Source organism: Triticum urartu, chromosome 3A, assembly GCF_056163025.1.
Source record: "Triticum urartu cultivar PI428250 chromosome 3A, HENAU_Tu73, whole genome shotgun sequence".
NCBI lineage: Eukaryota > Viridiplantae > Streptophyta > Magnoliopsida > Poales > Poaceae > Triticum > Triticum urartu.
Genome location: NC_141875.1, coordinates 740,998,455 through 741,011,052, shown reverse-complemented (window position 1 = coordinate 741,011,052; position 12,598 = coordinate 740,998,455). Strand labels below are relative to the sequence as shown.

Below are 12,598 nucleotides of genomic sequence, written 5' to 3'. Positions count from 1 at the left end.
GGGTAGCACTCTGAGCCACGTCCGCATATACATTGGAGAAGGAAATGTGTGCAAATGAAGGAAAACAACAACAACATGGGTCCTCTTCTTTTTTCCTCCAAATCTCCACAGGCTATATATCTAGAGAGAGTGTGTGTCCCTTCTCTCTCATCTATTTGGGTGCTGCTAGCTAGCTACCTTGCTCTGTCCTTTTTATCTCTTCTTTTTCCATTCCTTTCCTTGGTACTAGTACTCTTCCGCTTGATTTCCCCAGCTGCTGCTAAGTTTCTTCCTCCCATTTTCTCTTCTCTCTAGATCACCGGCTATGATCTTCCTTCCTGCCTTCCTTGATTCATCAGACTTCTGGAACACCGACCACAATCAGCTTCAGGTATGCATCGTCGTGCTTCTAGCTTGCTAATTAATTGCATATTCCCTCATGATTTTGTTCGCATAAGAAACAAGTATATATATCTAGGAATATACTCCATATCAGGGTTTTTTTTCTGGTCGAAATTTACAGTAACCGACCAGTTACCTGAAATTTCATAGACACAAGAGGTACCACTGTTTCTTGGGTTGTGATACCAGAAAGGTAAAAAATGAATTTAAACAGAAAAGCTAAATCAAATAGGGTCTCTATAAATGAAAATATAGTGTTCTATAGCAAAATAGCACCATCCTTAGCATGCTATACCGCACTATGGCATGCTATTAGTGAGACATCTTAAACTAATTTATTTAACGGGCTATTTTTTCCAGTGGTCTTTATAGTCCCAAGAGGTCACGGGGTCTCCTTTTGAAGAGGGAACTTTATGTCCGATGTAGCTCAAACATTATATGTTATTACCTGAAATAAATGTAAAATCAAAATTCATTTGAACTATTCGAACCAAAAATCCAAAACTTCCGAGATTTACCAAAAACTACTTCATCCTGCCCATCCCGGGGACGAATGGAGAAAAAAAATAGCTCCATATATATATTGGCCGATATGGTTAATTGATTACTCATCACCTTGTTGATTTGCAGCTGCAACAAATCGGCACTAGCACTCATAGTACTACCATTTCTTCACCCGATGGTCCTGGTGATGGAGGATGCAACAACAATAATCCCAAAGGGTTCATGGCCACAACCGGGGCCGACTACGGCGTTGCAGGGGGTGGCGATGATGGTTGCGGTGGTGCTGGGGACGGCGATTGCAGTCACGGCAGAAATAACAAGTCGATTTCCATGTCGAAGCGAGCACGGCTGGCGCGGTTGCCGCATCCACTTCCGGGGATCAACTGCCCGCGATGTGAATCCACCAACACCAAGTTTTGCTACTTTAATAACTACTCTCTTACCCAGCCCCGCCACTTCTGCCGCTCCTGCAGCCGCTACTGGACCCGCGGCGGCGTTCTCCGCAACGTGCCCGTCGGCGGGGGGTATCGTCGCCATGCCAAGCGTAGGGCCAAGCCCAAGGTGGTGTCAGCCACCTCCCGAGCCTCTACGGTAGGGAAGTCGTCCGTGACACCAACCATGTCTAGTAGTACCACTTATGCCACTGGCACCGACATTTCACCACCAAGATTGCAATACCCCATTTTTGGCAGCACGCCATCCCACGACAGCCAGTTCAGCGACATATTCGACCCAGCTAACCTTGGTCTCGGCTTCCCTGTCAGGCTGCTCTTTGCCGAAAGCGATGCTTACACGGTGGATGGCTGTGCGCACCACCACCACCACCATGCCCATGGGAACGGGATGGAGCAGTTGTTGGAAGCACAGAATAGCTTCCCATTCATGCACGCCATGGATCATCATATGTCTGGACTCCCAGCTGAGGCAATGCCCATCACAATGGCTACGATGCAGGGCATGTTCCACCTAGGGTTACAGAGCGTCCGCGGGGGTCATGGCGACGAGATAGCAGGCCAACAGTTGCACTACCCGCCGGCCAAGAGAAACCACAAGCACCAGGACTACGCTAGCAGCAGGGGCATGCACAGGGATGTGGTCAATGGTAATGGCACCGGCGGCTACATTTAATGTTCTAGTACTCGCAATGCAACTTGTAATTAGCTAGCTAGTTTAGATCAACATTTGTTCTTAGATTATGGGACAGGCTACTGTAGTCATGTGAACTTTCATGAAATATATGGGTCTATCTACTTGTTAATTATGTGTTATTTTCTGAACTTGGTAATGCTGGATATGTACGCTCAAACATGTTAATGCTTGGTATGGTAGCACTAGAATGTGCCTTGTTCACTCTTCATACCCTACTGCCAGCTTAGTAAGTGGTGCGCATGGAGTGGGACCATCGGTGCCTCTGGAGGTAGGGTCCTAGCTACCCCAAGGCCTTCTCTTCTTGAAGGTGGCACCGATTGGGGCGGTAGGGCATGAGACCGTACTGCCTAATAAGTCAAGATGGTGCATATTGTGGCGTAATACACGGACAAGGAACGAAGCCGTACAAGTATAATCATATGCAAGAGGAAAAGCTTCATAAAAGAAGCCTCCAAATAAATGGGGTATTTGAATTTGTGGGTCACAAACAAAGTTTGGACAAGGAATTTTTTTACAAACAACTTTTTTCCAAAAAAAAGTATAATGCTTGGTCGAAACGAACACAAGTTAAAAATTTAAAACTTTGAGCATGAAGGCAACTAAGCTGGTTAATGTGTTCGGTATTGACGACGCAGTCCGAGCTTGATGCGGGACAAGGTTCCATCCACCAAGCCGGTCCCGAGGTGGCGGAGCAAAGAGCTCGGCACTCCGAAGTTGTGACATAGCACGGTCAATGTAGGCCGGCAGAGTGATGCCGAAGTCCCCGGCATGGGGTAATGAAGTGTTGACGAAGCCCCCCGTCCAGCCGAGGTGACACCAAAGGATATAGTCCGGCTGGATCATTTTCCTGTGCATAAAAAATAGTGCAAACTGGAGATAATAGTAATAATAAAAAAATCGTTGCATAATAAATAATTTATGCAAAGTGAGTAATAAAAGAAATATGGCCTGGCGCCGAAGTCAATGTCGATGCAGGGCACCGGCGTGATGCGATAAAGGCGTGGCAAAGTCTGAATTCACAGATCGGTCCGAGCTCCGGATGCGGCGTTCGCCGGACTATGTACGGAGACTGACCGAACCACCATGCGACCGTCGTTAATACGGCCACCATTTGATAGACCTGTGTACATATGATGGACAAACCAGAGTAATAATTCTTGGGAAAAATGAACCCAAACAAGCAAAAAATACTAGGATTAATAGCATCTGGTTTATTTGTTGTAGCAATCCGAAGGAAGGTGATTCCAAAAATTAGGACTCGATCCGCACACCCATTGCCTGATGGGCGATAAAGCGACGGTATGGCGATACTGGCAAAGGTTGGCTCGCCGAGGCAAAGCCCTCGGTCCAGCTAACGCGACGGAGCTGTTCGGCTAGTAACGCCGAAGTCTCCGGAGTAGGTTGATGAAGAGATGGCGAAGCCCCTAGTCCAGCCGAGATGTCGAAGTCTCGATGTCAGCCGATGAGTCGAAGTAGGTCGGCGTGATGGACACCAGCTTGAAGAAGCAATAGTGCGGCCCTTCCGATGCAGGTCGTGACGTGGTCGATGCCGGCTTGATGAAGTGACTGTGCGGCAATGACGGTATGCCCGTTCCGTGTAATCTGTGGGGCGGCGATGTTGTGATGATTTATCCTTTGCGATGCCGGACTCTTGTTCGGCTTGCCGGGATGATGATCCGAAGAAGTTGAGCTCGGCTCAACAAAGTGACGACGTGTCTAGCGCAGGTCGGCAGCCGTGGAGCAATATTGCCTGACTGGTTTAACACCAGCATGATGTTGAAGATCATGTTCAAGAGATCTTAAAGTTGGTGGGATGTATTCGGGAACAAAACACAATACCCCATACAAAACTTCCTTTAAAAGGGATGTCCGAAATGCCGTTCATAAAAAAGACGAACTCGGCTCGGATTCGTTTTCGCACAGAAAATAGATCCGAAAAGTGATGCACTAATTGGAAGATTCTCGGAGTTTGAACGGTTGGATCGAGCTCAAATTTTGAGAGGTGGTAGATATAGGAATTCCGCAGCCGATCAACGGTTGGATTTTCCAAAGGACGTCTGAGCTAGAAGCTGGACAACACGCCCTAAACTCATCCAGATTCCCGTCCAGATTTGACAGGGCTCCGGTATAGCGTGGATTGCCAGAGATTCCTCCATCGGAACTCGACGAAATTTTCCAGGGTTGTTGTAGACTCAATTCCACACAATTCCACCGAAGCAATCGTTAAAAAGACACTTGAGGAGGCGGTGGCGGCGGATACAAGTTTGCTGTCCAGAAAAACAGCACGGTCGCCCGAGGGCAGTGTTGACGTTGAGCCCCTGGGCTCCCTGGATGATTCCTCCATGATCTTGATAGAGATCGGAGTTGATGTTTATAAAGGCCCTCATCCGAACATGACGATCGGAGGTAGGGCGCAGTCCTTGGTCGAACCAAGGTGACCAGTCGAGCTGGTGACGAAGATGTCGAAGTCGCAGTTGAGCTGCAGGCAGCCATCAACCTTTTGCCGAACACACAGCGAAACTCTCAATGAAAGCACCAATGTCGGTGTCAAAACCGGCGGATCTCAGGTAGGGGGTCCCGAACTGTGCGTCTAAGGCGGATGGTAACAGGAGGCAACGAACACGATATTTTACCCAGGTTCGGACCCTCTTGATGGAGGTAAAACCCTACGTCATGCTTGATTTATTATTAATGATATGGGTATTACAAGAGTTGATCTACCACGAGATCGGAGAGGCTAAACCCTATAAGCTAGCCTATGGTATGATTGTATGTATATGTTCTCTATCGACTAGCCTGGTCTCGGTTTATATAATGCACCAAAGGCCTAGGATAACAAGAGTCCTAGCCGAATACGCCGGTGGGGAGGAGTCCTTGTCTTGATCACCAAGTCTTGTGGAATCTTCCATGTATGCGGCAACTGTCCGAACTGGCCCATGAGTATACGGCCATGGGGGTCCTCGGCCCAATCCAACAGATCGGGAGATGACGTGTTGAGTACCCCCTAGTCCAGGACAACGTCAATGAGAAAACCTTGATATAAATAAAATCAAATAAAATTCAAGAGTAAGATAACATGGCACACACAAATCTATGCCACGACCTCATTGTCGGGCATGGCACATGACTAACCAAACACTAGCCAGATCCCCTCCGCGTTCGTCAATGAAGAGCAACCCCACGCCCCCCGGAGAAAACACTCGACTGCGCCACAAATGTCTTGCCAAACTATCGCCGGAGAGATTCCTCTGCCAGCTCACTATGGTCTGAGGTGCGTCGATCTTGCTAGTGAGTAGTACAAGCTGATGGTGATGACGATATGGTCACATTTAAAAGATATAAGATTCAACCCAGATTGGCCCATGCTGAAACCCAAGAAGCAACATGCTAATAGCCAAGCCTACCTAAATAAGTCAGAGTTGAAGGTTCCTGAAGTGCAACATGTCACCTCGTCGAGTATCAAGCAACATATCATGGTTTTCACCTAGAGCCCTCGCACGTGGAGGAGAACCACAATGACACTCTCAAGAGGGACACAACACACACATGCATCACCATCATTGATGCCAAAGCACAAAGCTTTCACTCAAACCTGCCTGCGCCAATAGGAGGCACCTAGGACAATAATGTCACCCCAAAAGGAGGCACGTCACGATCCAGTCAAGGCCTCCAGATCAAGATCTGGGCTACACAACCCATCAATGACCTTTTAAGGACCCCGTGATGCCACCCCACTCGCCACCCACTCGGTCAAGAAAAGCAACCATCAGTGTCGCCATGGTGATCACGGAGAGTCAACCATGCAACCTACCATCCAGGGCCGCCACCCTGGTATCCAAAACCGAACTCATAAACGCCACAAGAACTCGTGGGCATCACCCACTAGGGGAGAAGAAGAAGCATCCTAAACCTTCCCACAAGAATCTGACTCAACATGGCCAAAGGTGTCCTAGTGCAAGGTCGTGCCGCCGGACATATCCTACACTACGCCCACTCTTCAATGGTCGGAGAAGGACATCAAAGGCACCTAGTGATCGAGCACAAGCACATGCTCAAGGGTCAAAATGCGGCTTAGTGCATGAAAAGAGGACCGCGGTGCTACTTGGTCCGGTCAGCCGGCGGCCCGTCGAAATGGCATCTCGGTCAGGGAACGGACAGGCCTAGACCATGTCCACCCTTACTCGAGGGGCTTCCCATCACTGACGTGAGATGGATCTCGCCGTCGACCATCCCCACACCATCAGTCATAGCCGACATGCGCCATAGGAGGAGAAGCTACCGCAACATACGGAATCTAGTCTGTCTATATCCGGGCAGAGGCAACTCACTGCAGCTCGACAACACCAGCTGCAGCGTGGACTAAACCGCACCATCCAATGCCTCCTCCATCCTCACGTGTATGCTGCCGTTCGCCCCCACTGCCACCCACTGAGGTCTTTCCAATATTGTCGAATCCCACGCCACACGTTCACAGGGAATGAGACGACCGCCACCGGGAGGGCCCACCACCACTATTGACCACACGAGATTTGCCCATGGGAGGGGGGAGGGGATGGGTTTAGGCTAGAGTTCGCTAGCCACCGCGAGTAGAGTTGACACATGGTAGGACCTTTTTCCCTTTTAGCCTCATATTCTTGGCGACATATGTACACTCTGACTTGTTGTAACGACGACATATTTGATTGAATTTACTCTCTATGTCCCGAAAAGTTTGTCTTAGATTTGAATAGATACAAATGTCCAAGTGTTAGATTCATCCATATCTAGATAAATCTAGGACAAGCTTTTCAGATGGAGGTAATCTATCCCTAATATATAATAATAAAGCATGGATTGACTCCGTGGGTTCACCATCACAATACGCTTTCTTCATGTGAATTTACGCCTTCAGTTTGAATTTAAAACATATATGCAAGATTGGTACTAAAGCGTAAGAAAAAAATAATTTGATTCCTCAAACACTTGTTCGCCCAGCAGTCCGTCCCGGTTAGGCTGGTCGCCCGCACCTCAGTATCTATATGGTTCGCATAGGCTGGTCGTTCCCACCTGGGCGTTAGCCCATCTATCCCCCAATACCGCACCGTAGCCCAACTATCACCAGAGACTTGCCAGCTCGCTACGCTGCTGGGCCTTATGACCGGCAGCCACGCCTCAACTTACAAAGGCCGCAAAAAATAGTTTGTTGCCTGCTTATTATTTTCTCAATAGTCCCACCTCGTCATGTTAAATCGATTCTCATCAGTTTATATACGTTTTGAAGTTCTTTGTAACATCAACCAGCCGCCCCATGAAACAAACAATGAGCTGAGAAAGAGAAAGGAAGCACAGGAAAACAAGAGAAATGAAGCATGGTCGGTACTACGTGCCGGAGTTGTAGCCAGACACGTGCCCTCTCCAGGCGTTTTTATCGCGCCGGCGCCAAAAAAACGGCCCAGTCGCGCCCCCAGAAGCCCGTTTTTCGCCGGCTCGGGCCAAAACCGGTGCCGGCAGACCCAGGCCAAACCCGGCGCTCTGAGGGGCACTTGGGGAGCCGGCACAAGCGAAAAAGGCGCGTGGGTCCGCCCTGGCGGCGACCCGAGGACCTTCTCCCGCCAAACCCCCTCCCAGTCGCCGCCATGCCGCTGAAGAAGTACGCCATGCCACGCGCGGCGGCAACCACGACTGGCACCGTGGCCCAGCCGAAGCAGAGGAAGCCGAGGGCGCCGCCATTGAAGCCACCGGGCATGTCGAACGCCGAGTGGAGGGTGAAAGTTCAGCGACGCGACGCAGTCACCGCCGACCGGCAGAACAGGGCCATCGCCAAGAAGGCCCGCGACAACGCGGCGCGCGCGGCGGCGTCCTCCTCATCGGTCGACCACGCGGGGATGATGAATCCCTCCATACAACTACTCGCCGCCCGCCTACGCGTCCACACCGATGCCCCATCTCCGCCGTGGACCGTTGCCCTTCTCGCACCTCGGCGACACCGACGACACAGGAGCCGACATGGACGACATCATCGCGACAAGATCGACCGCGGCCGCCGCGTCTCCCGGGTTCGCCACCCAGGACGAGGTAGTGGATCTCAGCGGCGACATGGAGGCCGAGCTCGGCTACGTCTACGGCGAGGACGCGCACGAAGCGCAGGAACCTGAGGAGGAGGAGGACGACGAGGAGGAGGAGGAGGAGGAGGAGGAGGAGCCGGCTCCTGATCCGACGAAGGGGCGCCAGAAGAAGAAGCGGGCGGCTAGGCCAGGGGAACCGCGCATCAAGTGGGCGTCCAAGGAGGAGGAATGCCTCGCCGAAGCATGGCAAGTCGTCTGCCTCGACCCGACCACCAGCATGAACCAGAGCTTCGAGACGTACAAGGACCGCATCAAGTCCGAGTTCGACGAGCGGAAGCTCGTCGACCCCTACTTCAAAGGCGTCTACATGCAGCGCGGCTCCAAGGCGATGGCGAACCATTGGGGGCGTATCCAGGGGGCGTGCAACAAATGGCATGGAATCGTCGAGGAGGTCGCGGCCCGCCCGGAGAGCGGTGCCAGCGTTGAGGATCAGGTACGCACGCCGTTCGCCCGCATCTCTTCGTCGTCTACGCCCGCTGCCCGCCAACTGTTTGTTCCTCCGCGCAGTTGCTGCGCATGTTCACCATGTATCGGCGCGACAACCTCAACGCCGACTTCAAGTACGTCCACGTTTACAAGCGCATTTACAAGTGCGAGAAGTGGGCGGAAGTCCGACGTACCCTCGACAAGGCCAAGGAAACATACAAGCCGGACGCGACGACTCCGGGCGCGTCAGAGGGGCGGCCGGACGGCCACAAATTGGCAAAGAAGGGGAAAAACACCGACACGGCAACCGCGCGAGTGCAGGAGTCCATCGAGCATTGCCTCGCCGACGCCCAGGCCCGGGCCGTCCTACGTGAAGAGAAGACCGAGGCCCGGTGGTCGTCGCTGATGACGAACAGCGCCATCAAGCTCGACCTGCTCCGGACCAACGTCGACCTGCTCCGGACGAACGTCGCCGCGAAGAAGAGGAACACCGACATGGCTTTTCTGATGGGCGGGGCGGACATGCTCCAGAGCAACGACGAGCAGCTCAGGGCGTGGTACATGGCGGAGCGCGGCCTCATCCTGAACCAGATGCAGACGGCAACGCCGACGACGCCAGCTCCCGCGCCCACGGCTACATGGACGCCAAGCCCGAACGACGCCTCTACATCGCCGCCCAGCAGTACCGAAGCCGCGCCGACACGGCCCAGCACCGAAGCAGCTCCGACACCGCCGAGCCCGCGCACGCCGACTCCGCCAACGCCTGGAGCCGACCCCGCCGAGTGATTCGTTGCGCACGCGAACTTGCGGCATGCGGCGCTCTGTTTTTTGTAACGCCAGACTACGTCCGATCGCCGGATTTGTGGCGTCTTTTGTGAGCGGGAACGACCTAGTTCAAATTTCCCGCATCCTGGGGCCGGCGCTTGGGGGCGTGACTGGGAGCTAGGTCGCCCCCAGGGGCCGAACTAGCGCCGGCACGCCCCCAGGCCGCTCTATTTAGGCGCCCTGGGGGGCCGAACGGCTGGAGAAGCCCTTACGATACCGAGGTCACATGCTCCTACATGAACAGTACAATCCCAAAAATATAAAAAAATCTGATACTTTTGTGATGAACATTGATGAATGTTCTAACTGCGTGCAAAATTTCATGTTGAAATGACATTCATGGAGGTCTAGTCAAAAAAATAAAATAGATGTTCCAAAAAGACTATTGTTGGAAGCATTTTGGAGCTCATGGAACCGAACTAACGCACATTGAGTATTACTCCCTCCGTTCCTAAATATTTGTCTTTCTAGAGATTTCAACAAGTGACTACATACGGAGCAAAATGAATGAATCTACACTCTAAAATATGTCTATATACATCTGTATATGGTAGTCCATTTGAAATCTCTAAAAAGACAAATATTTAGGGACGGAGGGAGTAGATACCGAGCTCACATGCTCCTACATGAACAGTACAATCCCAAAAAAATAAAAAAATATATGATATTTTTTGTGATGAACATTGATGAATGTTCTAACTGCGTGCAAAATTTCTTGTTGAAATGACATTCATGGAGGTCTAGGCAAAAAAATAAAATAGATGGTCCAAAAAGACTATTGTTGGAAGCATTTTGGAGCATCGATTTTGTTATTTTTGCCCAGACATCCACGAATGTCTTAAACCTGAAATTTTGCACGCACTTAGAACATTCATCAATGTTCATCACAAAAAAATCATTTTTTTAATTTTTTAGTATTTTTTTGGATTTTATTGTTCATGCGGGAGCATATGAGCCTTGATCAAAAGAGCACTTTCGCAAACTAACCTCGTTCCAAGCAAAAGTATAGCTATCCAAATTACCATTCAATTGTCCTAAAAAATACTACAGTACAACATAAAAAACAGATTCAGACTTCACATAAATTCAAAGCTTGTAGGAATAAATGGAACATAGAATAGTGTGTTAAAGAAAATCACGAGGCAGATGTAATTTGTGACACTTCGTTGTGATGAATGTTTGAATAATATTTTTATCATGATCTAGCTTGGATAAATTTCAACGGGTTGACCTTAAAATATACACCCTAATTTATCCATCCCTACGGGGTTGTTGGGATAACCAGTATTTGGAGCAAGTTTTTACAAAACCAGTTTTAAGAGTATTTTTAGGAAAACCAGTTTTAAGTTGTTGTTTTATTAAAACTGGTTTATAGAATATTTTGTGTGGATCGACATATCTTTTGGATCATCCTCAACCTTGAGAAAGATCACAATCCGTTCACGTGAGATGTGAGGGGGTCCGAGTGGAGGCACCACCCCAGCACGTCGGCCACTGCACAGTTCGTGCTGATCCCAAGGGGTCATCATGGTTCATGGACACGGAGCTGGGCGCGCTTGACCACGTGATGTCTATCAACAAGCGGGGCGCTTCTTGGCATGGTGCGCGCGGCCGCCGGGGAGCTCGGGCGCCACACCAGTGAGCTACGCCCTGGTGGCCGTGAATGCCGAGGACCCAGCTTAATCTGATTACGAAGAAGGAACGAGTAGGCAAGGTTGCAAGCCGTTCCTGCCTTCCCCAGGACAGATCCGCTCATCCTGCCGCCGGCCATGCGCCGAGGCCAAGGCCAGCCTCCGGCCGCCGTCGCCGGGTTGTTTCCGCGTGATAGGCAGTAGAAGCCGAACGGCACAGGTGGAGGCGAGCGATCAGCGTGCGCGAACAAACTTGTGGTTGGATGATTAGAGGGACTGTGGTATCCCAGCCCATCAAGGTCCAAATCCTGATACTCGCATTTTTTCTGAATTTATTTCAGGATTTCCGGTGATATACATTCAATGGGAGGAGACGTTCCCGTTGACGACGAGGTGTCTACGGTAACTTCATAAATTTCAAGATGATATGCCGGGTCAACCTTTCGGAAATGCTCATAGAAGTAGCATATACGTGTGTGCGTTCATAGAGATAAGTGTATGCACGTGTATATGTGCGTTTGTGTTTGTACTATGTTAAGAAAACTGCCTAACGTGTGTGCGTGTCAACCTAGCGATTAACCAACAGCAGAACGTGGCTTGCTAGGCCTAGCTTTACAAAGCCCATTATCAAACGAAGCCGGCCCAACACAATTCTGTGCGGGAAATCACGGTGCGTACATCAATTTTTCAGCTGTCGCAGGACATCGTAGAGAGTACGTGTAGGCATCGAGCCCGGCCAAGTGCCCAGGGTGGCGAAGACAACATGTTGATGCAATCCTGCACACCAGAATTATAGCCGGACACGGCAAGGACAAGACGTTGGGCTGCTCGGACATAGTGGCGAAGACAACATATTTGATGCAATCCTGCACGCCGGAGAGGGTGGGACGCCGGGCTGCTCAGACATCCTGCGCGCTCGGACAAGACACCGGGCTGCTCAGACATCGTGCACGCTCGGACACGACGCCGGCCAAAGTTGTGTAGGCGGACACGGCAAGGACGAGGCACCGGGCTGCACAGATACAAGTGGATGCTGCATACCTGAGGTTATAGGCGGACTCGACAAGGATGAGACGACGGGCCTCCTCGGACAGGACGGCGAAAATGAAGTACTGCACGCCGGAGTCGTAGTCGGCTGTACAAACTTTGGTTGGCTGCCTAAACACGTACGTACAACAATGTCCTATATACAACTTCTAATCATCTGCTTCTCCAATTAATTTTCTCATCCATTCAAAGTGTTCCTTTACTTATTTTGTCTAAAAGTTCTTAATTAAAAAATAGTACATCAGACCCTCTTAGTTCATTAAAAATAGATAATTAGCTGCCTAGAATCATCTTATGTGCATATATCAGTTGTGCCATCATAAGCATTTCTTTATCCAAAAATCCAAAAGTATCAATGCATTCTCTATGAAGAATTTTTACCACGCTATTTTCTGTGTATATAGCCCTAAAACAAATGGCTATTTTTCTTGGAGATTGCGTTATTGGGCAGCAAGCTTGTGCTCTTATGCATAATTAGTTTTTTCTAGAGAATGTGCTATTATGGAGTGTGCTTATTTTACTTAAATTTTG

The 12,598-nt window shown here is 50.1% G+C and overlaps 1 protein-coding gene across 1 annotated transcript; it reads left to right on the top strand.

The window, feature by feature from the left end:
• The first annotated feature begins 176 nt into the window (after window positions 1-176).
• On the top strand, window positions 177-2,078 carry LOC125549567 (uncharacterized). The gene is made up of 2 exons (XM_048712948.2): window positions 177-370; window positions 1,012-2,078. The coding sequence occupies exons 1-2, from the start codon at window positions 305-307 to the stop codon at window positions 2,011-2,013; spliced, it is 1,068 nt and encodes a 355-aa protein (XP_048568905.1). The 5' UTR covers window positions 177-304; the 3' UTR covers window positions 2,014-2,078.
• The last annotated feature ends 10,520 nt before the right edge of the window (window positions 2,079-12,598 follow it).

Excerpts from the sequence above, each read along its gene's own strand:
- LOC125549567 (XM_048712948.2), top strand. The coding sequence starts at position 305 with ATGATCTTCCTTCCTGCCTTCCTTGATTCATCAGACTTCTGGAACACC. Across the intron at positions 371-1,011 it reads CCGACCACAATCAGCTTCAG|CTGCAACAAATCGGCACTAG; the intron begins GTATGCATCGTC and ends GTTGATTTGCAG.